We start from the raw sequence: 27,449 nt of genomic DNA on the forward strand, positions 1-27,449 counted from the left end.
CAGAAGGACACCACACACAGTTTAGAAAAATATCCAATTTTTATATACTAAAGACTAGACCAAATACGATAAAAATCCACAATACTATACTTCAAAATTGTCACTTATCCAAATCTTCCTTAAAAAAAGTTCCTTGAGGTCGATGGGTCCATCCGGGCCTATCACGATGTCGTGAACAACAAATCCAAAAACAGTTCTGGCTGACAGTGGGGTCGCAGGCCAACTACGGGGTCGGTAAGACCCGCAAACAGTACCTTTCAGAGATGAAGGGTGATGGGGTCCTTGAAGTCACTCGTGTTGCAGGCCGAACTCCTTTCTGATGGAATCTGGAGCGCTGGCGCCAACAGGCTTCAGGTGCTGCGGTGTGAAGCGCAGCGGTATGGCGTGCGGTGTCCCCAGGTCTCGGTGCACACAGCGGCACGGTGGCGGTATCAGATGGTGTTGTCGGTGAGACCACGGTCGCGGTGCGGGATGGAGGTGGTGCTCGTCACTGTGCTAGTAGGTCACGGTGCAAGCAGCGGTTTTGTCGTTGCTGAAGTGCTGTCTTCGGCTGATGAACTGGAGTCAATGGCGCCGACGTCGGTAGGCCAAGGCTGTGGTGTGGGATGATGGCGGTGCGTTGTGTAACTTACGAGCAGTGCCCCCGAACTGTGGTGCAGGCAGTGGAATCAGTTTTGGCGGGAAGTGGCGACATCAGGAAGGCCACGGCGTTGTCGTGTAGTGAGGTGGTGCAGAGTGCGGGCCCACAGGTTGTGGTGCGAGCAGCAGCTCGGTGATGGCGTCAGCAGGTGTCGTCGGTGAGACCAGAGGCGTGGTGGCAGTGCCCTCTGAGGTGCCAAAGCTTCGCATGAAGCAAGGCAGTGCAGAGTGCGGTGCCCACAGGTCACAGTGCGAGCAGCGGTTCGGTGATGGCGTCATCAGGCCTTGTCAGTGAGACCAGGGTCGCGGTGTGCCGTTGCAGCGGAGCCCTCTGCGGTGCCTTCAGGACACGGGTTCGTCAGGGTCATCATAGACGTCGTCAGGTGGCGTTCTTTGGGTGGCATCATAAAACACACAGTCCCCAGTGCTGCGGGTCGAAGAACCTGAAGTCTTTGCTGTTCCTGAGACTTCGTGAAGAGGGGGTCAAGCTCTACGTCAAGCCCTTGGAGAGTCTCACCAATTCGGTTGCAGAAAGTCCAGTCCAGGCCTTTCACTGCCCAAGACAGAAGCAGCCACTGCAGGTCAGCCCAGCAAAGCCCGCAGCAAAGTGGTCGGTCCTTTCAGCAATTTCTCTGGCTCTCCTTCTGTGCAGTCTTCTTGATCCGGTTGAGTTCTAAAGTTCAGGGTTCTGGGACCCAGCATTTGTACTCAAAAATCCTTTGATCTTCCAGGCAGAGGGTCTTTGTGTCCGGCCAGAACCAGTTGGGCCTTCTCTGGCGTGAATTCCTGGCAGGAGATTGAGACGGCTTTGTCAGAGGCAGACGAGGGCCTTTGAGGTGCAAGGAAATCTCCTCCCTATTCCCCTATCGCAGCCCAGGTCTATTTAGCCCTTTCCTGACCTACCAAGACTATCAGGAGACATCCTGCTCCCTAGCAATTTGTCGTCCAAAAACCAGGCAGGCAATCCACATTCCAGCAGAGGCAAGCCGGATGACCAAGTAAAATAATACCCACTTTCTAAAAGTGGCCTTGATGAACTCAGAATGAAAAGGGCACCCTCGCTAAAGGCTGCGTCTTTAGACGCTGAGTTCAGGCATACCAAACTTCCTTCACCTATACCTTTCTCGGGCTACGTACGTGGGTGGCACAATCCGTGCTGCAAGCCCACGAGTAGCGGTGGACTCACAAGCCCCGATACCCGCAGTGCTCGTTACTGGGGGCTGACAAGCAAGTCACACATCCAATCATAACACAATTTACCACAGGAGCACCAGCACTTTCCCACGGATCAGCAGTGCGAAAAGCATGCAGAAACGTTATACCAGCAAAAACGGAGTCAAAACCGGGAGAGCAGAAAGCAAAACCTCGGGGGAACACGTCAAAAGATGCCAAGTCTAACACACGACCCCTCCAGTTGAATTTAGGGGGAACTACCCACACTCCTGGAAGTTTTCCTCATTAAGGCGGAAAAACAGGGACAGGCCATCTGCGTTGGCGTATTCTGTCCCAGGACGGTGTTCCACCGTGAAGTTCTTCCCCTTAAGGGAGATGGAGCACCTCAGCAATTTTGGATTCTCCCCCTCATCTGCATTAACCATCTGAGGGTCTGTGGTCGTTCTGAACTTAGAAGTGAGTACCAAACAGGTAGGGCCTCAGCTTCTTCAGTGACCAGACCACTGTGAAAGCTTCCCTTTCTTGGCACTCCACCTTTGCTCCCTGAGGAGTAGTCTTCTGCTAAGGAAGACTTCTGGCTGGTCTAGGCCCTCTTCGTTCAGTTGTGAGAGCACCGCTCCCACTCCATGCTCTGACGCGTCGGTCTGCACAGCAATTTCTTTGGAGAAGTTGGGGGCCTTGAGCATGGGGGCCGTGCACATGGCGGCCTTCAGGGTACCCCTTCTGGCAGGACTCAGTCCAGATCACCTTTTTCGGCTGCTTCTTGGAAGTCAGCTCAGTTATATCATTATGCCATATCCCTTAACAATACTCCGGTAGTATCCGGTGAGTACTAAGAAGGCCCTCACCTCGGTCTGGGTCTTGGGGGGGCTCCCAAGCCAGAATGGTGTTGATCTTGGGCTGTAGGGGTGCCACCTGGCCGCTCCCTACCTGGTGTCCCAAGTACACCACTGACCCCTGCCCGATTTGGCCCTTACTGGCCTTAATCGTGAGGCCTGCCGTCTGCAGTGTCCTCAACACTTCCCCGAGGTGTTGTAGGTGTTCGTCCTATCTGGAACTAGACACCGCAATGTCATCCAGGTATGTGGCGCTGAATTCCTCCAACCCGGCCAACACCTGGTTGACCAACCTCTGAAACGTGGCAGGGGTATTCTTCAAGCCGAAGGGCATCACGCAGAACTGGTAATGCCTGTGTGAGGTCGAGAATGCGAATCTTTCTTTGGCCCCCTCGGTTAGGACGTACTCCGGAATCTAGCCGTTCCCAACCGGTCGATGAGCTCATCGGCTCGGGGGATGGGGTTACTTGAGTCCGCGTGACGACATTGAGGCCCCGATAGTCCGGCATTCACCGCAGTTCCGGGGCGGCGCCGGGTGCCGTGTCCTTCGGGACCAAGACCATGGGACTGGCCCAGGGGGCTGCTGGAACGCTCAACCACCCCTAACGCCAACATCTTCCAGACCTCCTCTTTGATGCTAGCCTTGACCTGGTCAGCCAACCGGTAAATCTTATGTTCCACCGGGGGGCTGTCACCGGTATCCACGTCGTGGGTACACCAGTGAGTAACACCGGGGGTCAAGGAAAACAGGGAGGCAAACTGCTCCAACAACTGGTGACACTCGCTCTGTTGCTCCGCGGTCAGGGCCAGGGAGAGGGTAACACCATCCACCGAACCATCCCCCTCTTTGGCAGAAGGAGGTCTGGGAGAGGCTCACTCTCTCTCTCTCTGTCACCAAGAGTATGCTCACTTCGGACATTTTGAAGTGGGGCTTGAGGTGGTTCACGTGGAGGACCTGCAACGGGTTCCAAGGATTCTGAAAATCCACCAGGTAGGTGACCTAACTTTTGTGCTCCACCACCTCAAAGGGCCCTGTCCACTTGTTCTCCAAGGCACAAGGTTCCACAGAGGCCACAACCCACACTTTCTGTCCAGATTGAACCTCTACCAGAGTGGCATTCTGTTCATACCACTGCCTCATTTCTTCCTGGCTGGCCTCGAGTTTCGTCTGAGCGTGTTTCCTGAAGCGGGCCGTTTGGTTGCGGAAGGTCTGCACGTAGCTGAACACATCCTGGGTTGTCTTCTTGGGAGCGGCCTCCCAGCCCTCCTTCACCAAACTGAGCGGTCCTCGCACGGGGTGACAGTACAAAAGCTCGAAGGGGCTGAACCTGAGACTTCTGGGGTACCTCCCTGTATGCGAAGAGCAGGCATGGTAAGAGGACGTCTCACTTACGCCTCATGGGTTCAGTGAGACACTTGATCATGCTATTTAAGGTCCTGTTTAACCTTTCCACCAGACTGTTACCTTGGGAGCGGTACAGGGTGGTGAACTTGTACTAAAAACCACACTCCTTCCACACGGATGTAATATAGTTTGATATGAAATTGGTCCCCCTCTCGGAAACTACCTCTCTGGGAAACCGCACGTGGGAAAAGATCCCCATTAGCGCTCGGCTCACCACTGGCGCCGTCGTTGTCCTGAGAGGGATTGCCTCCGGGTACTGGTGGCATGGTCCACCAAGACAAGGATGTACTTTCTGCCCATGGCTGTCTTGAGATCCAGTGGCCCCAGGATTTCCATCCCCACCCTTTCAAAGGGTGTCCCCACCACAGGGAACTGTTGGAGAGGCGCTTTGACCTTCCTCCTACTCTTACCATTCGCCTGGCAAGTTTGGCAAGACCGACAATGCACATCCGACTGCCTTCGTACTTGAGTTCAGAAAAAGTGGGTGACAAGCCGGTCAACAGTCTTGTCCTGCCAAAGGCACGTCGTGAGCCAGACCCAGTAGAAAGGTCCGGTAGCGCTGGGGTACCACCAGCACACGGGCTGATCCATTTTCCACGACCCTAGGGTCGCTGTACAGGAGATCATTCTCTCAATAGATCCAATGTGATCCGGACTGATCACCAGTCGCCTGAGCTGCGGCCTGCCACCGCAGGCCCTCCAGAGACGGGCACTCTTTCTGCTCCCGGCAGAACTCCTCCCTGGTGGAGCCCCCTTCTTGCTGCCAATGGGTCAGCTCAGTGATGTCCCTCAGTACGGCTACCTGCTCCTCTGTAGGCACCTGGGCTTCCCCTTTGAGGTCCGCCTCCTCCCGTGAGAACCTCAGGGGGGGCCATTTTCCTCTGCCCCTTGCCCTTTCTCTTGGTAGGGACCTGGGCCACTGTATCAGGCTCCGGGTCCCTGTGATCCCCCTCTCAGGCCACCATCTACCGAGTGGACACGCATGTCCACTTTGGCAACCCCAACATCTCCAAGTGGGACCTGAGCTCAATATCCTTCTATAAGGACTGCTCCAGGTCGTTACTGAGCAGACAATCGACAGGCATTGAAGGGCTCACACAACTACCCTCAAGGGACCTGAGACCCCCCACACTCAAAGGGAACCTGCGCTGCTAGACACTGGCGCTCTGAATTGTCGACTGCGATAAGCTGGTTGAATGCCCCGGGGACTACCTGCGTCTTAGCGACCAGGTGACACCGGACTGAGGTTACACTGGCTCCATTTTCCCTGAGAGCCTCCACCCTTTTCCCGTTGATGGTCACCCAGGTGCTGTATTTCTTTGTGTTAGGGGGCACCTGGGCTCCTGGGACCATCTCACTGTCCCCTAGTGAGACGAGAGTCATTTCTGCGGGGTCCCCACCCTCCTGTGGGTACTCCTCCTCCCCAAGCACTACGCTAGCCAACACCTTGGACTGTCCACCAGTGGGTGGCTGCGTCTCCTTTGAGCACCTGAGGTCCCCCTTCATGTGCCCTACATGGTCACAAGCAAAAAATCTGCGAGGCCGGTCTCAGCCGGCTTTCCGGTTGAGACCACTTGCTTCTTATCTCCGGGGAGATGGGAACCTTTACTCTGGGTGTTATTTTGGGGCCCTTTAGAGAACTCCTGCATTTTACCCTTGTCCCCCCACCTTTCTGCTGGGGACCCGGCCCCCCCTTTGGCTGAGTCTCTCCCAAACGCTTTCTTGTGGACCCTGGTACTCACCCAGCAGTCCGCCTTCATAGCAAGCTTCCTGAAGACAGTCAGCTTACTATCAACTAGGTGCTGGGGTAGATCTGCAAAACATAGACTGGACAGGTGCTCCCATGCAATCAAATTATAGAGCCTCTGATAATCTGTCACATTACTGTCTTTTACCCAGCCATCCAATGATCGGCAAAACACATCCACACACTCCAACCATGTGTTGGCATCGAACTTCTTACTGGACCTAAACTGGTCCCTGTTCTTTTCAGGATTAAGACCATATTGAGGAAGGCGTCCTTCATGTCTGGATAGGTGAGGTGATACCCCTTACCCAAAGCTATTAAAGTGTCCCTCGCTTCTTCAGGGAAGCGAGGTCACAATCCTGCTCCCCAATTCTCCTCAGGGACCCCATTCATGTGGATTGCTGCCTCGTACCCCTGAAACCACCTTTGTATGTAATCCCCTTTCTTGAATTACTTGCCCACATTCTTAAAGATGTGCATGATTCTGTCTGCCTGTCTTGACGAGTTGCCGCCACCATCTGAGCCGGGTCTACTCTTTAATTCCAGCGCCATAAGACCTTGCTCATGGTCTAACATTATTTTCTTTTCTTCCATGGCTAGTCTTTTGTTTTCCCTCTCACTTGCCATCCTGAGTTTTTCCAACTCAAACTTCCTTGCCTCCTACCTGTCCTCCAGTTCCTCTGGGGACAGGCCACTGCTGCCTGGCCGGAAGGGTTCCCCCCTCCCAAAAGCACATCCATCCTAGAACCAGACTCCCCCACCTCTCCACTAAGGTCACCAGATTGCCCACTTGCATCTCTGGCTGCTACCCAGGCCCTCAGCGCCTTTTGTCGCTCGTCCTTCCTAGTGAGACCTCTGACTTGGACTTTGAGGTTTATGCACAAAGGCTTCAATTCTCTCACTGAGTAGAGCTCCAACCTATCCTCCTCATAGGCAATGTCCATGGATGCAACGGATGATGCTATTGATTCCGGCATGATGAAGCAGAAAGTTCACCTGGCAAGATAACAAAAATTGGGCAATAAGAAAACAGGTTAGTATGTGGCACGTAATGGTCTGTGATATGGCAGTAGTGCACACCAATCACTGTAAGTCAAGTGCAAATGCAAGTCCGATCCTCACCGCTGACAACTAGTGATAGAAATGGGATTCATGGCTAGATCAGACCTGCGCCAAAGCGAGACAGAAACCACCACTCTAGTCAGGATAAGGGAGTTACCCTTCTAAAATAACCCCTGCTCACCCCCTTGGTAGCTTGGCACGAGCAGCCAGGCTTATCTTAGAGGCAGTGTGTAAAGCATTTGCACATAACCAACGGTAAAGCAGTGTACTCACTACAGAAGGACACCACACCAGTTTAGAAAAATATTCAATGTTGATATACTTAAGACAAGACCAAATACGATAAAAATCCACAATTCTATACTTCAAAATCGCCACTTTTCAAAATATGCTTTAAAAATAGTTCCTTGTTGTCGATAGCTCCATCCGGGGCTATCACGACGTCATGAACAACAAATCCAAAAACAGTTCTGGCTGACCGCTGGGTCGCAGGCCAACTACGGGGTTGGGAAGACCCTCAAACAGTGCCTTTCAGAGATGCAGGGCGATGGGGCCCTTGAAGTCACTCGTGTTGCAGGTTGAGCTCCTTTCAGATGAGATCCGGAGCGCTGGCGCCAACAGGCGTTGGGTGCTGTGGTGTGAAGCGAAGCAGGGCAGGGCAGCGTGTGGTGCTCTCAGGTCGCAGTGCGAGCAGCGGCTAGGTGGCTGCTTCAGATGGTGTCGTCTGTGAGACCAGGGTCGCGGTGCAAGATGGAGGCGGAGGAAGAGGTGTGGTGCCGCGGCTAGGGAACTGACTCCGGAATCTGGGGATCATGGTTCGATCCCCGGCACCGGCGGCAGATTAGCCCAGCACCATGTGACTCTGGGCAATAGCTTACTTAATCTTCCTGACAGCCCCCAGCCCCTAGAGACCCTAACGGGTGATTGTGCGCTTTACAAATGTGGATTATATATTATATGTGGATTATATAGACGGTGCTCGTCACGGTGCTAGCAGGTCATGGTGCAAGCAGCGGCATTGTTGTTGCTGAAGCACTGTCGTCGGCTGACGAAGTGGAGTCGATGGCGCCGGCGTCGGTAGGCCAAGGCTGCGGTGTGGGATGAGGGTGGTGCGTCGTGTAACTTACAAGTGGTGCCCCCAAACCACTGTGCAGGCAGTGGCGTTGATTTCGGCTGGAAGTGGCGGCGTCAGGAAGGGCACGATGTCCTCTTGTAGCGAGGTGGTGCAGAGTGCGGGCCCAAAGGTCGAGGTGCGAGCAGCGGCTCGGTGATGGCATCAGCAGGCGTCGTCGGTGAGAGCAGAGTTGTGGTGTGGCATTGCAACGGTGCCTTTTGCGTTGCCTTCAGGACACGGGTTCAGTAGGATCTTGGTAGACGTCGTCGGGTGGCGTTCTTTGGGTGGCAGCACAAAACACACTGTCCCCATTGCTGCGGGTCGAAGAACATGAAGTCTTTGCTGTTCCTGAGACTTCGTGAACAGGGGGCAAGCTCTACTCAAGCCCTTGGAGAGTCTCACCAATTTGGTTGCAGAAATCCAGTCCAGGCGTTTCACTGCCCAAGACAGAAGGAGCCACTGCAGGTCAGCCCAGCAAAGCACGCAGCAAAGCGGTCTGTCCTTTCACAGTTTCTTCGGCTCTCCTTCTGTGCAGTCTTCTTGATCCAAATGAGTTCTAAAGTTCAGGGGTCTGGGACCCAGCATTTGTACACAAAAATCCTTTGACCTGCAAGGCAGCGGGTGTTGGTGTCCAGCCAGAACCAATTGGGCCTTCTCGTGCGTGAATTCCTGGCAGGAGTGGAGACGGCTTTGTCAGAGGCAGACCAGGCCCTTTGAGGTGTAAGGAAATCTCCTCCCTCTTCCCCCGTCGTAACCCAGGGCTATTTTGCCTTTTCCTGACCTACCTAAACTATCGGGAGCCCCCCTGCTCCCTAGCCATCTGTCGTCCAAAAACCAGACAGGCAATGCACATTCCAGCAGAGGCACATGGGATGACCGAGCAAAATAATACCCACTTTGTAAAAGTGGCCTTTATGAACTCAGAAGGAAAAGGGTACCCTCGCTAAAGGCTGTGTCTTTAGAGGCTGAGTTCAGGCCTACCAAACTTCCTTCACTTATACCTTTCTCGGGCTACGTACGCGAGTGGCACAATCCGTGCTGCAGGCCTACGAGTAGCGGTGGGCTCACAAGCCCCAGCACCCGCAGTGCTCGTTACTGGGGACTGACAAGTAAGTCACACATCCAATCATAACACAATTTACCACAGGACCACCTGCGCTTTACCACTGATCAGCAGTGCGAAAAGCGCACAGAAACGTTATACCAGCAAAAACAAAGTCAAAACCAAGAGGGCAGAAAGCAAAAACTCGGGGGAAACGCACCAAAAGATGCCAAGTCTAACACAGTGGTGGCCAGATGGATGTATACCAACGGTTTAAAACTTAACTCCAAAAAAACTGAGATCCAAGGAGTACCCAGCCTAGCTGCCTAGATGTAATTTTACATGCCCTCCAGAACACTACACTGCGCTTCGCTAATCTAAACCTGGCCCACATCCCTCATGATAGCAGAGCCAGAATGAGAGGTTGCTCCTTTCATGTCTTAGCTCTGACCAGATGGAATTCTATGCCCTTAACCTTAGAAAGATTCAATATCACTTACTGATTCGGAAACAGTGGAAGACCCGGCTCTTCTCCATCTGGGCTGATGATTTCGCCTTTCTGCCGCTGTTTTTCTTAGGATCCTTTTATGTCCCTTGCTGATATTGTCTGACACCTAGACACACACCTTCCCCTCAAGGCAGGAGGTCTCCAGGTGTTGTGCATTCTAAGGCTCTGCTCCCCTCTTGTAAAGGGTCAAAGTGCTAACACCCATGCATTAAGTGCCATTATCAGCAGAGGAAATAAGAGACAGTGCACACCAATTCCCAGCCCAGTAAAGGCCTGAAACAGACCCAAATAAAGGAGCGTGTACCTACATGTTCGCCTCTTCTGTTTGTACCTCATAAGTATCTACCTGTGTACTTCCTCCGTTTGTATGCCCCGGGCGAGCTTCTCTAATTACGCTTGTGATCCTTGTACTGCCAACCATGGCATTTGACTATCAGACCATTACCTTATGTCTGCTGTGTGCATCGAGTCACTCCCCTGCTTTAGCTGTCAATGAACCCTGATGAGCGAGTACACAGACATAAGGGAGTATGGAAGGTGATGAACAGGGAGTATGGTAAAGCTGAATGTAAGAAATGTGCAGGGGTGTAAATGCTGCACTCACCCTCAAGCAACGGACATCTTGTCCCACTCTGCCAATGCTCTATCCACCGACAGAGAAGCATGATGGCACCAAATGCAAAAAATTGTCAGATACCCTGGTAAGGTAGAAAAAGACAAAAAGCAGACATGTATTGGCAGCAGAGATATCGCAGGTATATTACTGCCTGTGATGGAATCTCGATAATAAATGCTGCAATCTTCCAACAGATGCTTGAACCATCCCTAGGAATGTGGTAAAGATAACTTAACAAACAGAAAAGATAGGAGTTGGAACTTCAGCTGCTCCAGTGTGAACTGGAAAGTATTGTCAAGAAGAGTGTGAATGGAGCTACATTTCTTATATACTTCCTGAAGCGTTACCATTATTATATACTTCATGAAGAGTTTTCTTTGTCATGTAGTCTTGAAAGCGTTACTGCTGTTATACACTTCCTGAAACTGAAGTGACGGCAACACATCCTGAGCCATCTCTTTTTCCACAATCCCTTCTTGTTGAAATGAAATCTTGGCATCTTCCTAAAGCTGTACCTCTAGCAAGCGGGCACTCCATGAGTGCTCTTTCTGTACTAAGTTACTCTGAAAATCACCTCCTTTTCTGAATTAGGTAAGAGTGACATGTTCAATGGAAGATTTAGTTAAATATCTGTGTATGGTGATATAGCCCTTGGTAACTTTAAAAAATGGTAAAGAAGAGATGTATTTTACAACTAGTTAAATATTGTGTATTCACATTCTCTTACATTTCCATTTAGTGATTTTATATCTCTTTACATCCAATAGGAAACCAGCCTTGAATTCACAAATGATCGTGAATAATGACAGTAATCGTGCAAATCTAAAAAAAACGGTTAGAAAAAATGAGCTCCAATATTCAGGAAAAGATCTGCACAGTCAGAGACTGAGGAACCTGAACATGAACTGATACATCCTGGAAGAAGCAGTCAAGAGCAATTCAGTGGATCTAAGAGCCTGAGCTGTGCAGCTCCACGCAACAGGACTAAGAAATGATCTCTAGGAAATGAAGGCAACAACACTGACAAACCACCTCCTGTAGAAACAGGCCTCCACCATCAGCTTTGATCATGTGTACGGTATGAGGTGGATACAGCATTGCTCTGCTTCCTGTAATGATGGCAGGCCACCATTCAGTGTGCTAGGTGTATTATAAACTCTTTCTGGCCAAACCACATGAGCACGAGAAAAACACAAGGGAGTGGAGCCAGACAACTGAAGGGTAAAGGAAAGAGAGGGTCTTTGATCTACAACAGACTGTCCCAATTTGCATCGACCTGAAGGAAGACTAATCTTTACCCGTAAACATGCAAACCCATTATGTGATCTAAAGACATACCCACCTACAAAGAAATGTACTTGTCACAATTATAATATATGTAGTTGGTGAGTTTTGTATTTCATTGTGAAATCTGAAATCAAGCATCCAATATACCACACACATACAGGGATTGTGAGAATAACACATGTGCTTTATAAACTATGTTAGCTCTTCAGGAAACCCAGTCATGGGATGCAGACAAATATAAACCCGACCCAGAGACACTGACCAAGAAAGGAAAATCATACACATGCAGCAAAAGCTTTAGTTTGTCATCGCTACTAAAGAACCATAAGCAAACACACACAGGAGAAGCAACGTGCAATTGCAATGAATGTATGAAGAACTTTAGTCAGTTAGCACTCCTCAAAGATCATCAGAAAACACACGCAGGAGAAAAACCATACCATTGCACTGAATGTGTGAAGAGCTTCAGTCGGTTTGTGGTATATAAATAAATAATACCGGATCTAGATTTGACTAGGCATAGCAATAACAGATAGCTCAATACATAAGAGTCAAGATTCGAGGTAGTAGGAATTTGCAGGTTTATTACAGCATAAAGGACAGGAACTGGACAACCTGCATAGGAATAGGATGGCAGGGCCCGGCAGGGGGGGCCGGATTGGATAGCGTGGCCCGGCAGCTGCCGGGGCTGGATCTGGGATGAGCGCGCTCTGGGAAAGGACTAGCGTAACCTTTAATAACAATACACAGGCATATATATATTAAAACAGTTGCATTACAGTACATATGATAGGCGGAGCAGTGGGTGGAGCAAAGGGTGTGACGCGTAGCAGTCGCGAAAGATAAGGGTGAAAGTAGGTGTAACAGGGCGTATACATAGACATGTGATGCAAACGTAACAGAATATGTCATGAATAGGGCGGAAACATGGAGGGGGCTACCTAAGGAGCCGGGACCTCTAACCTGATGGTGCGCGCAAACTGGCAATGACGTATTACTAGGAGAAGCTGGGGGCTACGAACTCTGTGTTAGGAGCAGAGACTGAAGTCTGGAGAGTCAGGGCGACATGTACCTAAACAGTATCTAGTATCTGATGTTTAGAGAACATGTTGATAGAATCCAAAAGTTATCGGGGTAAAGGCTAACAGACTCTAAGACTGGAGCATGCATTATTCTACATGTAGTGCGTGATGAAGAATATTAAATGACCATAAAATACAGTATTTCTCTTACATGGAGACGTAAAGGCTAGACAATGACGGAAACTATTGATGCGGTTCAGTAGCTTTAGGAATGCAGAGAAGGAGGGCTGGACTGATAACTAGGATCATAACATACTCTTGGCAGACTCAGAGGCAGAGCCAGGCTGAACCGGGCACTGTGAGGCAGGAAGCAAGTGAAGGGTCAGGGATACAGGTGGGGGCTGTATCGCTCCTCAGCGAGGGCTTCAGGAGACAGGAGCTGAATCTGGTGTCCGGGCCCTTTTGAGGCCTAGAAACGGGGACTTTACAATGGAATAACGTGCACACTGAGAAACGTGGCAACGTAACTTTACATAGGCCTGATATTCGTAGTATTCACGAGAACTGGAAATAGACATACTAGAGATGGACACAACTGTAATTGCGTCATTAATCGAACATGGGGAATACATATGCATATTAATCGTGCACACATAACATATGATGGAGGACGCGTAGGGACACAGAACATGGCAAAATTTACTTTTCCACATTCCCTCCTTGTCACTACGTTTCCATCAGGAAACATCAATATTCATGATACCATCTATCATTTCATACAGTATCATTTGCTCGTCTCGAATTTTCTTGGAACGGGATTTAGAACGGGGCTTGGGACTAGGAACACATGATGTAGCACAAATGCCGCAAATCGCAGGGCCACATTGTATACAGAGGCAGCAACTGAATATGATCGCTACTGCAATACCTAGAAAGGACAATACTTTCCATCCCCAGGCGGAAATTATATTCCAGAACCAACCGGACCATGTCCAGGTGCCTGGATCTTGGTGTAACAGATGGGCAATTTTATGGAGTCTGGTTATAGCTGAATAAACAGACGGCGCGTTATTAGGAATGAAAATGCAGCAACTAGATCCGATGACTCTACATGCCCCGCCCCTATCGGCCAATATGACGTCAAGGACGAGACGATTCTGTAAAACGACAAATCTCATAGCAGATTGCTCTTCAGTCAAATTACCTAGGGCAGAGGCAGTCTCATTAACTACTGCTTCAAGGGTTCTGGTTAACCTACGAATTAGCTTGCTATTCTGGATAGGGCCTATAAAAAAGAAGAAACCTCTATTGAAATCTGTATACTGTTCTAGAGCAGTTTCAGTATAATCGACAATCGGGGACTCGATCTCCCTTCTATGTCTAATGTGTACTTGATGTGTATTTCTGTGATAATCAGATGGGGCTAGGAAAACTGGTGGCAGTAGGAAGGCAATGTAACAGGTTCCCTCCCAATCGAGGGGCAGACGAACATATGCGGTTTGACCACAAATAAAATAAGAATGACGTGAAGCTTTGAAAATAGATTTCCCACTGTCACTATACTTGACAATAGTAGTACAATCACTATGTCCTACATGTACGGAACCATTATTTCGGACACATAATTCACCTTTGACTGGTAGTACTGATATAGCAGGTAAGTCTGGAGTGGAATCAGACTGAACATTCAGGACCATGAAATTCGAAGAATAATTTCCTAAATTGTAAACTTCGTTTTCTAGATCTAACCCGGTTCTGTGGGGAAGACCTTGCTTGTCTGGGAAACATGTACTGTTAAGGAAAGACATATCTGTTGAGGATGACGTTAACGGGGACCATGCTCCACACGAACCATTATGTGAAAATGGATAAGGAAAGAGTGGCAGAACTCCCTTCGGTGTCTGGAAAGGGGGGAGTCGACCACACACCCAACAATTAGTGGCATTGCTGGTCTGGTGTGAGTAATGTAACATGCGGATAAAGGAATTGTTACGCATAGCGAGGCGGTAAGAGAGTTCATGAGGAGGCAGATCACTAAACGTGTGCTCTACTGTAACATTAGAAGACTTATTTACATGAGAAACTGGAAAATACAAGTAAAATGCATAACTGGTGCAGGAAATCATAATGCTGAGAAATAATATGAAACTTAGAAAAACGATACATCGGATTGAGTTTTGACTAACTCTCTCACTATGGGGGTCTATTTTATACATGTCAGAAACCGGTCTAACCGTTTCACCTAGGGGAGGACTTAGACAATCAAACTGGCTGACTTATTTTACTAGACCTTAACTTTTTCTTATACTCCTGTTGCGGAGTTGTCTCTAACAGGGAGGGTGTAGTAACATTGTCTTTTGCGGGACAGTCCTTAAGAATAGTACTTTGGCAGTCCTTTAAATCCTCGGAAATGTTCTTTGAAACTGGTTTCAATCCATAAAACTTTTTGATATGCGAAAGATGCACCCAGCCTTTGCGTCCCTCCAACTTCACGGCTGTACGGGTGGCCAGGAGGACCTGTCGGGGCTCCTTCCAGCGAGGCTCCAGCGGACTTGAACGGTCAAAATTTCGCACTAGGACCATGGATCCGGGAACGATTTCATGCGGTGCCACCTCGGTATTGTCTGGAAAGGCGGCGGCAACCTGTGAACGACAAGAGTTGAGGGCAGACATCAAGGAAGCTAGGTAATCTGTCAGCATATTACTTGAAACATCGGTAATACTTCGAGGTCTAGGTGTACCCCACATGTTAGGGGGGCGGCCGAAAACGACCTCATACGGGGACAGACCTGATCTGGAATGTGCGACCATGCGCATATAGAACAAAGCGACTGGCAGAGCTACTAGCCAGTCTACACCTTTCTCTTTACATACTTTGGCGATGCGAATTTTCAGGGTCTGATTATGTCTCTCTACGAGACCGGCTGCTTCAGAATGGCGTACACAATGGAACTTCCACTGGTACCCTAACAACAGGGAAACATGTTTCATCAACTCAGATGAGAATGGCTGGCCGTTATCAGAATATACGACTCTAGGGAGTCCATAACGGGGGAAGAACTCACGAACCAACTGCTTAGCAGTGGTTGCGGCTGTGTAATCTGGGACTGGATATGCTTCTGTCCACCTGGACAAAGCGCATACAACTACAAGGACATACTTGAAACCTCGACATCGCTCCATCTGAATGTAATCCATCTGGAGGACTTCAAAAGGGTGGTCAGGGGGCTGGAATCCACCTTGTTCCACCGGGACACTCTTACCTGGATTAAACTGACAACATATCATACAGGTACGGACTTTCTGCTTGGCTGCAGCTCGTAAATGCTTGTTGAACCAAATGTTCTGGATACTGTCTAACATTGCTTTTTCTCCTAAATGTGCTGGACTATGTGCGGTATTAACAATGACTTGAACCATAGAATCGGGGAGAAACCATGTGGCTCTACCCTTCGTTACCCATCCCTGATCTGTCTGGACCCCTCCTTGTTCGGACCATTTCTTGATTTCATCGGGAGTAGCATGTAACTGGATATCTATGACATCTTGAGTAGGGTTTTTAACTGTCATACATGTAGTCGGATCTGGAGTAAGTGTCTGTGTTAGCTTAACTGAAATGTCTGGAGCCTGTGCTGTAAGCTTGGCTGTGCGATCTGCTAGATCATTACCCTGGGAAATAGTGTCAGTAACTTTCGTATGTGCTTTGCATTTCATGATAGCAATGGATGTCGGCAAGTGTATTGCATCTAACAGAGCTTGAATAAGGAGACCATGCTGAATCTTGGTTCCATGAGAAGTCATGAAACCTCTCTCCTGCCAGAGCACTCCGAAGTCGTGTACGACTCCAAATGCGTAACGTGAATCGGTGTAAACATTAACTTTCAGGTTCTTGGCGTGTATGCAGGCTTGAGTCAGAGCAACTAGCTCTGCTGCTTGAGCAGACAGGGTGTCAATACGGTGTGTTTCAATAACTTCAGTGTCAGTAGTCACTGCATACGCGGCTACTAGTTCTCCTGTACTGGTTCTCATGCATGAACCATCCACATAAAGTGTCAGGTCGGGATCTGGTAATGGAATATCTGTCAGATCTTGTCTTGGCTTGGTCATGATGTTAACTACTTCCACACAATCGTGTGTGGCAGGATTTGGATTAACTGATGGTAACAGTGTAGCAGGATTTAGAACGTTGCAGCGTCTGATTTCTATGTGTGGCTGGAACAGTGTCAATTCATAACCTGTTAAACGTGCAATTGTCAAGTGCTGAGTTTGTGTTCGGTTTAAAAGAACTTCCACGGAGTGTGGAACTTGTACGGTCAGGGAGTGTCCTAAGACTATGGAATCACTTTGTCTGATAGCTAGTGCTGTGGCTGCAACTGACTTGAGACACGCAGGCAGAGCCTGGGCTACAGGATCTAATGTGCTCGAAAAATAAGCACAGGGCTTGTATTGTCCTGCTTGATCTTGTGTGAGAACAGATAATGCTGTACCTTCGCGTTCAGTAACGAAAAGTGTAAAAGGCTTACTGTAGTTCGGTGTTGCTAGAACTGGAGCTTGACATAGGGCTTTCTTTAATTCATTAAAACTAAGTGTATGTTCAGATGTCCAAGGGAGGACAGTCGATACGGCTGCCTCCTGTGTCGTTAACTGTATCAGTGGTTTGGCTAGAAATGCATACTGAGGAATCCATTGTCTGCAATAAGAAGTAAGGCCGATAAAAGCACGTACCTCCTTCTGGGTCTTGGGCTGAGGAAGACTCGCTATTAACTGGATACGGTCTGGTGTCAACTGCCTACCCCACTTGGACAGCAAGTGGCCTAAGTAGATCACTTGCTGGACACAGAATTGAAGCTTAGAAGGGGACACCTTGTGCCCCATCTCGGCTAGGAAATACAATACTGTAAGTGAGGCTCGCTCGCAAGCACGTTCAGAACGGGCTGTGATCAGTAGATCATCGACATACTGGAGCAGGGCAGTGTCAGTTGGCATGTGAATATTGTCTAGTTGTCTCTTAAGTGCTTGACTGTAAATACTAGGACTTTCTGTGAAACCTTGAGGAGCGCGTGTGAACATATAGCTCCTTCCATTTAAACAAAATCCGAAAAGAAACTGGCTGTCCGGATGAATGGGGACACTAAAAAATGCGTTCTTGAGGTCTATGACCGTAAAAAATGAGGCTTCGGAATCAATGGCTGTCAATAGGGAAGAGATATCTGGGACAACTGGGTACTGGGGAATAATACATTTATTAAGTTCTCGAAGGTCAATCACTAATCGATATACCGGGGGTGCATTTGGATCAGTACGTTTCATGACAGGAATGATCGGAGAATTACATACATTGGAGTCAGTTTCTACAACTACTCCTTGAGCCATGAGCTCGTCAATAATTTTGGATAAGGCTGCTACAGCCTCAGGTGGCAATCTGTACTGTCTGATTCGTGGCAGGACTACACCTGGTTTAAGAGTCACACGATGGGGTGTGATTTGCATAAAGCCAACATCAGTTGGACCTTGCGCCCATAGATGCTGCGGGACATTAGACAATCTCGGATCAAAATCTCGTAATACATAGTGACCCTTGAAGTCACGTAGGAACAATCGTATTCCCTCTGGGGAACAGCATATAACTGCACCTAACTCTTTCAGTGTTTTAATGCCTAATAGATTTTCTGGACATGACTTAGTAAGTAACAGATCAGTAGTGCGGGACAATGGACCTACTTCTAGAGTAACTGGCTTTGATATCTCATTTACGATAGGTTTTCCTGAAAATCCAAGGGAAACATTTCTAGAGCCTGAGAGCGGAGCCCCTGGAACTTCGGCGTGACTGATGGTGGTCCTACTTGCCCCTGTATCAATCAGGAACTTTCTGTCTTTCCCTAGTACTTGACTGTGAACATAGGGACCCTCTTGATCTACAGGTATCTCGATGAGAGGCAAGCCTACCTCCCTCTCTAGGCTGTTTCATGAATATGGCTGATACTCTGGATACTCTGACTGCGCATACTGATACATCTGCTGTGTAACATGCTGTGTTGCAGCGATGGGCTGCGGTACAGTAACTGTCTGTGGTGCATTCTGTGGCTGAGAAGTCTGTGAAACTTGCTCTTGTCTAGGCGGACGTGGTCTTTCTTTAGTCTTACCGGTAGCTATGTTGTGTTTCAGAACTGCACACTCGTTTATAAAATGACCTGGCTGTTTACAATAATTGCAGTTCCCTTTAACGGGAGCTGCAGGGTGACTGGCTTGATTCGGACCCCTCTTCTGACTGTCTTGAGGAACAGATTGTGCAACTAGTACTTTCATTTTCGTGTCTTTCATACGCTTTCTCTCGTGTTCTTGCTCTTCTCTGATTCTATTCTGGTGATATTGAAGCATCTGCAACATCTGGGACGGGGTATTAGCTTGCCAGGTACTTTCGACTTTCAAAACTCGGTTTTTAATTGGTGGACTTGAATTCTCGACTAGTTTAGTAACAAAAAGATGAGGGTATGACTCGCTACTTGTCTTGAGGCCACTGTTTATAATAAAACATTTTTCAAATCTAGAGTAAAAATCACTAGTGTCTTCGTCTTGTTTCTGTTTACATGCTGAGATTGCATCCCAGTCTTCCTTTTTAGTTGCTAATAGTCTGGGCAAAACTTGTATTAACAGTTCAGGTAATTCTTTACATTTATCTCCAAGACCGGTACCTGGTACTCGTGTCTTATCTTCAGCTTCTAGAACTGCCCAATCGATCTTTTTCTCTCCCACCTCCCATTCTTTTTCCTTGAGTTTCTCATATACCCCTGCGGGCAACAGGACCTTTAACATTTTAATAATATCTGGATACGTGTATTCTCCCATACGGAGCATGTCCTTTAATTCTCGGTGGAACCCTGCTGGATCTTTATCATGACAGGGAATTAACTTTTTCATCTCTAAGAGTTCCATCTTTGTAATCGGGGTGTAAACAAACACTCGTTGCATTTCACCACCGTCTGTCTTAACTGGATGCACTTCCCGTAACGGATTCTGTCTGTCTATGTAAAACGGTTTACTTTCTGGGGGTGAAACATGAACAAAATGCGGGTTCAGAAACATACTATATTTGTGGCGCTGTTCTAGAATGACACTAATCAAATCGGTACCTAAACCTTTCCATTTATACTGGAGTAACTCGTTCAGGACATCGTGTAACGGACCTGGATCAGAATGTTGACCCTCATACAAAGTAATGAGGTGTTGAATCATATACATACCCGCCAGTCGTTGCTCGGCTGGGGGCAATTTCAGGAACATTTGTGCCACTATTTCGTCTGGAAAAGTGGTAGAATCAGTAATCCATCGGACTGCTGATCGGACTAGTTCTTGTTCATGCATAGTACTTAACTCGTTATAACCGATTCGTGATTTCAGAATGTGATCGGTAGCTTGAAATACTTGTTCCAGAGAACCTTGTTCTGGTGCTGGATGATGTAAAGTTGACTTGTGTTCTAGGCGTAAATGGCGATCTGGAAATCTAGATTTTCCTACATACGCTATTCTGTCGGGATTCTCGTCCTCTACCTCTTCCGCAGAGTCATTTTCTTTTTCGCTTACTTGTGCTGCTTTACGTTGTTCGTGTAACTTTATTATTTCTTTACGAATTTTCTTATACATACTCTCTATACTGCTGATGGTCTTGTGTTTACCCTCGGCTATATTATCACTCCACTTTGTCAGGATTTTCATTTCGGCTTGATCTTTGGTCGGATAATCTTGTTCTCTTATTAGACAATTAATCAGAAACTTTAATAGCATGAGCTGGACTTCAACTTTTCTTTGGCACATAACGTCACTAATACTTTCTGGATCATTCCCTGTACGGATGAAACGATATATTCTGTCTAGATCTCCTTTCATATCTGGTAGGGTGACTAGATACTCGGTCACCTTTCTCACGCGTAATGAATATAGAACCATATTATCCTCGCCTGGGACTGGATCATAGCCACATTCGTTAAGGGCTTTTCTTATTTCTGCAACAGACTGATACCTGGGCGTACGCTGTGATGCTTGTGCATGTAATTCGGCTAACGTTAAACGCTTGTGTGGCGGCGGGGTTCCTGGAGGACCTCCCCCTGCGGCCCCTAAACTAGAGTCGTCTACTGATGCTCTTCGTCCTGGCAGAGTGGGAAATGGAAATGCAGGCTGGACTTGTATGGCGGGCTGGACCGGGGGTACCGTAACAGGTACTCCGGTGTCTGGAGGAGCGGGAAGTGCCTGATTTACAGGGACTGGCGATGCGGGTTTTGCATATTCCGGGACTGTGTCGTCCAAATAGGACGAAATGAAAATATCAGCTGCGGTCGGTTTGTGACGTAGCTTGGTCGGAACTAAGGGTGGCGGAAAATTACTGAATGCCTCCGGGGTCGCTTTTGGCAAGCCCTCGGCAAGAAGAGGATACATACCCTTAATAAGAGCATGCCTCTGTCTGTCTGACTGTTCGGCTTTAACTCGTTCACCTATCTCGATTAATTCTTTTTCTTGTGCTCGCTCTAAGGATTCTCTACTTAATTCAGACTTTCTGATTTCTTTTTCGGTTCTTTTATGAGATTCTTTGCGCCATAACTCAATGGCATCTTTCTGTGACTGTCTGGCTTTCTTTTTCCATAATGCCTCTTCTACTCTCATGATGCACTCGGCATTCCACGTACCTGATACGGGCCATCTATACTTTTCCTCTAACTCTTTGGTATACTCTACCCATAAATCTAGATATAATATGGCACTTATGCCATGCTTCTGATACATAAAATGACCTGGACTGTCCCTAGGCGGGACAGGAACTGCTTCTTCTAGCAGACCCTTTCTAGTTTTTAACTGACGTAATCTCGAAAAGAGGGACATTGCAAACTTGAATCTGAACACCATACAATACACGAGGAACAATAACATTTGAGAAAACAATTCAGGCATACCACGACATTGAAAATACATTGAATAACATTATGAAGCAACAGTTCGGACAGAATACTACCTGGAACACTGAGAACAGAAACACATGAATTTCTCGAGAACGGAACAGGCTAGAATTACTGGATGCGCTGCTGAAACAGCACGGAACATACCGGTCCCATAAAGGGACGCATCAAGACCCGTATCCACCTAGGTGAACACTTCGTTTCAGATCTGCGTACCCAGACCCATCGGACCAGAGACAATTTAGATTGACCCTGTCTAGATACTACCCCAGCAACGGTACTCACCGGGCAGCAAGAACGGAAGGCCTCGGACTGGACTGGACTGCTTCGACGCCGGACGGACGAACTTCGGACTTCTGTTACGGGTGGGCCTCCGGATACCTCGGACCTTGGACTCTCGGCTTGGGCTCTGGTCGGGACTCGCCGCGTTCCTCCACCGCCTCGTCTGGATGCTGGACCGCCACCTCCGTCTCCTCCGTGGGCCTGAGGGATACTTGAAGCAGAAATATCTGCCGGTGCACGGTATGGTTCCGTCACGGCTGCAGAGGGTCAGGGGGCCGGCGTGGCTTCACCGGCGCGTGGGGAAAGGGCAAGTCCCTATTCGGGCGCCATTATGTGGTATATAAATAAATAATACCGGATCTAGGTTTGACTAGGCATAGCAATAACAGATAGCTCAATAAATAAGAGTCAAGATTCGAGGTAGTAGGAGTTTGCAGGTTTATTACAGCATAAAGGACAGGAACAGGACAACCTGCATAGGAATAGGATGGCAGGGCCCGGCAGGGGGGGCCGGATTGGATAGCGTGGCCCGGCAGCTGCCGGGGCTGGATCTGGGATGAGCGCGCTCTGGGAAAGGACTAGCGTAACCTTTAATAACAATACACAGGCATATATATATTAAAACAGTTGCATTACAGTACATATGATAGGCGGAGCAGTGGGTGGAGCAAAGGGTGTGACGCGTAGCAGTCGCGAAAGATAAGGGTGAAAGTAGGTGTAACAGGGCGTATACATAGACATGTGATGCAAACGTAACAGAATATGTCATGAATAGGGCGGAAACATGGAGGGGGCTACCTAAGGAGCCGGGACCTCTAACCTGATGGTGCGCGCAAACTGGCAATGACGTATTACTAGGAGAAGCTGGGGGCTACGAACTCTGTGTTAGGAGCAGAGACTGAAGTCTGGAGAGTCAGGGCGACATGTACCTAAACAGTATCTAGTATCTGATGTTTAGAGAACATGTTGATAGAATACAAAAGTTATCGGGGTAAAGGCTAACAGACTCTAAGACTGGAGCATGCATTATTCTACATGTAGTGCGTGATGAAGAATATTAAATGACCATAAAATACAGTATTTCTCTTACATGGAGACGTAAAGGCTAGACAATGACGGAAACTATTGATGCGGTTCAGTAGCTTTAGGAATGCAGAGAAGGAGGGCTGGACTGATAACTAGGATCATAACATACTCTTGGCAGACTCAGAGGCAGAGCCAGGCTGAACCGGGCACTGTGAGGCAGGAAGCAAGTGAAGGGTCAGGGATACAGGTGGGGGCTGTATCGCTCCTCAGCGAGGGCTTCAGGAGACAGGAGCTGAATCTGGTGTCCGGGGACTTTACAATGGAATAACGTGCACACTGAGAAACGTGGCAACGTAACTTTACATAGGCCTGATATTCGTAGTATTCACGAGAACTGGAAATAGACATACTAGAGATGGACACAACTGTAATTGCGTCATTAATCGAACATGGGGAATACATATGCATATTAATCGTGCACACATAACATATGATGGAGGACGCGTAGGGACACAGAACATGGCAAAATTTACTTTTCCACAGGTTATCAGAACTCCAAAGACATCAGCGAACACACACAGGGGAAAAACCGTACCATTGCACTGAATGTGTGAAGAGCTTCAGTCGTTTATCACAACTCCAAAGACATCAGCAAACACACACAGGGGAAAAACCATACCATTGCAATGAATGTGGAAGTAGTTTTAGTGATTCCTCAAATCTCAGGATTCATCACCGAACACACACAGGGGAAAAGCCATTCCAGTGCAGTGAATGTGTGAAGAGCTTCAGTCGGTTATCAAATCTCCAATCACATCACCGAACACACACTGGGGAAAAACCATACCATTGCAATGATTGTGGAAGTAGTTTTAGTGATTCCTCAAATCTCAGGATTCATCACCGAACACACACAGTGGGAAAACCATTCCAGTGCAGTGAATGTGTGAAGAGCTTTAGTCGGTTATTAGACCTACAAATACATAATCGAACACATTAGAACTGTTTTTTGTTTAAAATTATGTTCATCATAGAAATTAACATTTCTGTGTGTGCCCAAAGGGAGGCCGGACGTTTGGATAGTACTTTAGTAATTGCCTCAATGCCTAGCTTTGGATTGATGCTGGTGTAGAGGGCAACAACATCCATAGTGACTAGCGTGGTCCCTGGTTGCCATTCTAAATCACCTAGCAAGCTGAGAATGTGTTTTGAATCCTGGATATATGATGGTAAGTTTCTGACCAGTGGGCCCAGAAACACGTCCACATATTCCGCTATCCTTTCCGTCGGGCCTCCGATGCCTGACACTATAGGTCTTCCTGGAGGAAAAGGAAGATCCTTGTGGATCTTAGGAAGGGTATACAGCCACGGGTAGGTTGGTTTAGATACTTTCAGATACATATGTTCATTGTCATTTAGAAGACCATCTTCTTTCCATTTGAGTAAATGGTCATTTATAGTCTTTGTGAGTACACCCATGGGGTTGGATGCAAAGGGTTCATAGCAAGAGGGGTCTGCTAATTGATTTGATATCTCATTGTTGTAGTCGTCGGCGTTCATTACTACAATGTTTCCTCCTTTGTCTGCCTCACGGATAGTGATGGAGGGATTCTGAATAAGTGTGATCACAGAAAGTGACATGCTGCCCCCAATACGAGTAGAATTTATCCTATCCCCCTTTTGTGCAAAAGACTTTTGCCGAATTGCGTTTACTCTGCACCGTCACTACCTCATCACCATAGTATGATTATCACTATGCTTACGTAGGAGCATACCTACACCCAGCCTTTGTCAATTATATATATCTCTCACGAGTCATTAGTTTCCTTCTTGCTTTCTTTTGTGTTTTTTGCTTTTTGCTTTTTGCTTTCTGGTGCAATATTTTTTTTTGACTACGTACCATCTACACTCCTCTCTGTAGACAAGAACCAGAGTCTACACACTGACCGGCTCTTTCGCGCCCTTATACTTTGGTGTTTCCGACTTAGAACACTTATCATATGAGCCATCTTTTCCAGGTAGGCCAGTGACTTTACGTATCGACCAATATGAGATTTCTATGTTTGAGTGTATATTCTTAAATAAGGCCCCATACATCGTACCATAACCCTACAAACGGATAGCGTGACCTGCACCGAATTTATATCTAGAATGTACCAGACTCATCAGAATACTTAGAGCACTACTAATATTAGCCCAAACTTACAAATGTATAATTCAGACATTTCTTTTTACCCGATTGCGATATGTTATAGCTAGGAGTCACATGGGATACCGTCCTGCCTACCGGACACACTTATTTCACCTCACTCACCTTTCAAACCGGCCAGTGTATTATTTTATAATTTTTTCATGAAAACATATCTCTTTTTGTAGACCTGACATATGTCGTTTCTTATTCACATATGTCACCTGATGTATGTTTCTTTCCCAACACAAACACTCCAAGTCACCCTATAGGCATGCTTCCTGTCACTTTGGTGCACACCATACAGTCATTTACGTTAAGTTTGGCACAAACAGAATATGTTCTTACACAACCCTATTTGTATTTTTTGTTCAGCCCTGAAGATTCGCAGTTGCTCCCTGCGATGAAACACGTGTTGGCTTATGTTTTGGGAACATTAAACAGAAAATGAACATATGAACGGACCATTGATCTTATCACAGCTTCTTTTTGTGCTCTTGATCACTGAACTTTGAATACTCACTATGTGTTTGGATTGCTGCAATTATATTAACCATTGTATTTAACTACGTTTTATTATCATACCATACAATTTGTGTTTAGTGCAGGGGCATTGCAGTTCTAATCGATACAGACCAGAATTCTGATCTAATTGAGTGGTTGGGAGGTGTTACCACTCGCCCCATTGCCTACACTGTTCACTTTGCTATTATACACCAATCAGCGGTTACCCAGGTGTGCGCCATATTACTCTGTAGCACTAAAAGACCTCTTAGTTGTTGCAACATAATCGAACACACACTGGGGAAAAACTATACCATTGCAATGAATGTGTGAAGAAATTCCGTCAGTTATCAACCCTCCGGAGCCACCAGCGTACACACACAGGGGAAAAACCATACCATTGCACTGAATGTGTGAAGAAATTCAGTCATTTATCAACCCTCCGGAGGCACCAGCGAACACACACTGGGAAAAAACCATACAAGTGCAGTGAATGTGGAAGTAGTTTTACTGATTCCTCACATCTCAGGAGACATCAGCGAACACACACAGGGGAAAAACCGTTCAAGTGCAGTGAATGTGTGAAGAGCTTCAGTCGGTTATCAAATCTCCAAAGACATCAGCGAACACACACTGGGGAAAAGCCATTCAAGTGAGGTGAATGTGCAAAGTACTTTAGTCGATTATCAATTCTACGAAGACATCAGCAAACACATACAGGGGAGAAACCATACCATTGCAGTGGACTTGGAAGTAGTTGTGGAAAGGATTTTCAACAAACTACAGGGATTAGTGATAAAACCTATAAACACAACACACTTGAACAAGTTTAACAAGCACAGACTGGAGAATATTTCTAGCTGATTTTGGTGTTAGTTCATTTTGTGCAACAACCGGTTCAATGACAGCTGCTAGAGAACAACGTTCAAAGGCAGAAGAAGTAGAAGTAAATTGTGACCTGTAATGTGAGAAATAGTACTTGCAGTGCACAACATTTACACCCGAAGCCCTGACGCAGGGCAAAAGACTCTCATTTCGATCATCACATGCATCTGTTCATGCACCCACCATAGTGGCACTTCCCCAGAGGTGTCCAATATCAAGCTGGAGTCTTGGGAAATTCGCTGGCTCACCACTGACTGTAAATGATTCACGGCCAGATTAATTGTATCTGATTATATTTTAGATGTTTCTTATTTACAGAGAATCACCCAACCAAACTGGTGAAAGGACAAAATCCTTGCATGATGGCAACATTATTGATCAGAGAGAAAGCATTTGAAAAGTTTAGTTCTTAATAGGTTTCTGAAAGCTTGACGATTAGGTAAAGATTGAATCTTTAACAGTAAATAATTCAGCTCTTGGAATCCAGAAATATTGACTCGCTGCTTTACATTTCTTGATCCTTTGCACTGGAAAAGAAATATGGATTCATAAGTAAAGGAACACAAAAGATACTGAGTTTTGACACAAATGATATTCAGGTTTTCATTTACAAGCTTTAAGCCCAACTCTTTTTAACATCTATATCCAATCTCTGGCAACAGTGGCCAGGAGCAGAGGATTAGCTGTGGTATCTTACGCGGATGACTCACAGCTGGTGGTGGCATTATCTGACGACTCTGGGCAGCTATTGCAGATTGGATAACGGGCAATTGTCTTCAGCTCAATGGCAACAAATCGGAGATCTTGGTGGTGGGCAAAGATATCCATCTGTGGAGTGACCTCTGGTAACTGTCCTCTTTGGGCCCTCCGCCGGCTCTTAAAACGGCAGTAAAAAATCTAGGATTCTGATTAGACCTTCTTTTCAAACCCAGACTAAGGTGGTAGCCGGAGTTTGTTTCGGGCTCCTACGTGGGCTTAATCCTTTGCTGGGTTTCTTCGACCCTACCATCCATCAGGTAATCATTCAGGCCACAGTACTCTCTAGACTGAACTATGCGATCTCCCTATATATCGGGACCAATAGGGCAGAGATACTGTGTTTACAAAAGGCACAAAATGTAGCAGCCCAGGCCCAGGCCCTCCTTGGTCTGCTGAGAATCCGTTCCAT

At 47.3% G+C, this 27,449-nt stretch overlaps 1 protein-coding gene across 1 annotated transcript in view; it reads left to right on the forward strand.

The window, feature by feature from the left end:
- Window positions 1-23,756, forward strand: part of LOC144823829 (uncharacterized) — a 45,495-nt gene extending 21,739 nt beyond the window's left edge. The window contains exons 2-3 of the mRNA XM_078682728.1: window positions 10,910-11,901; window positions 23,248-23,756. Of these exons, the coding sequence (XP_078538854.1) occupies window positions 11,624-11,901; window positions 23,248-23,704 (735 nt within the window). The 5' untranslated portion in view covers window positions 10,910-11,623 and the 3' untranslated portion in view covers window positions 23,705-23,756. The remainder of the gene's footprint in view (window positions 1-10,909; window positions 11,902-23,247) is intronic.
- The last annotated feature ends 3,693 nt before the right edge of the window (window positions 23,757-27,449 follow it).

Source organism: Lissotriton helveticus, chromosome 1_1 (assembly GCF_964261635.1).
Source record: "Lissotriton helveticus chromosome 1_1, aLisHel1.1, whole genome shotgun sequence".
Taxonomy (NCBI): Eukaryota; Metazoa; Chordata; class Amphibia; order Caudata; family Salamandridae; genus Lissotriton; species Lissotriton helveticus.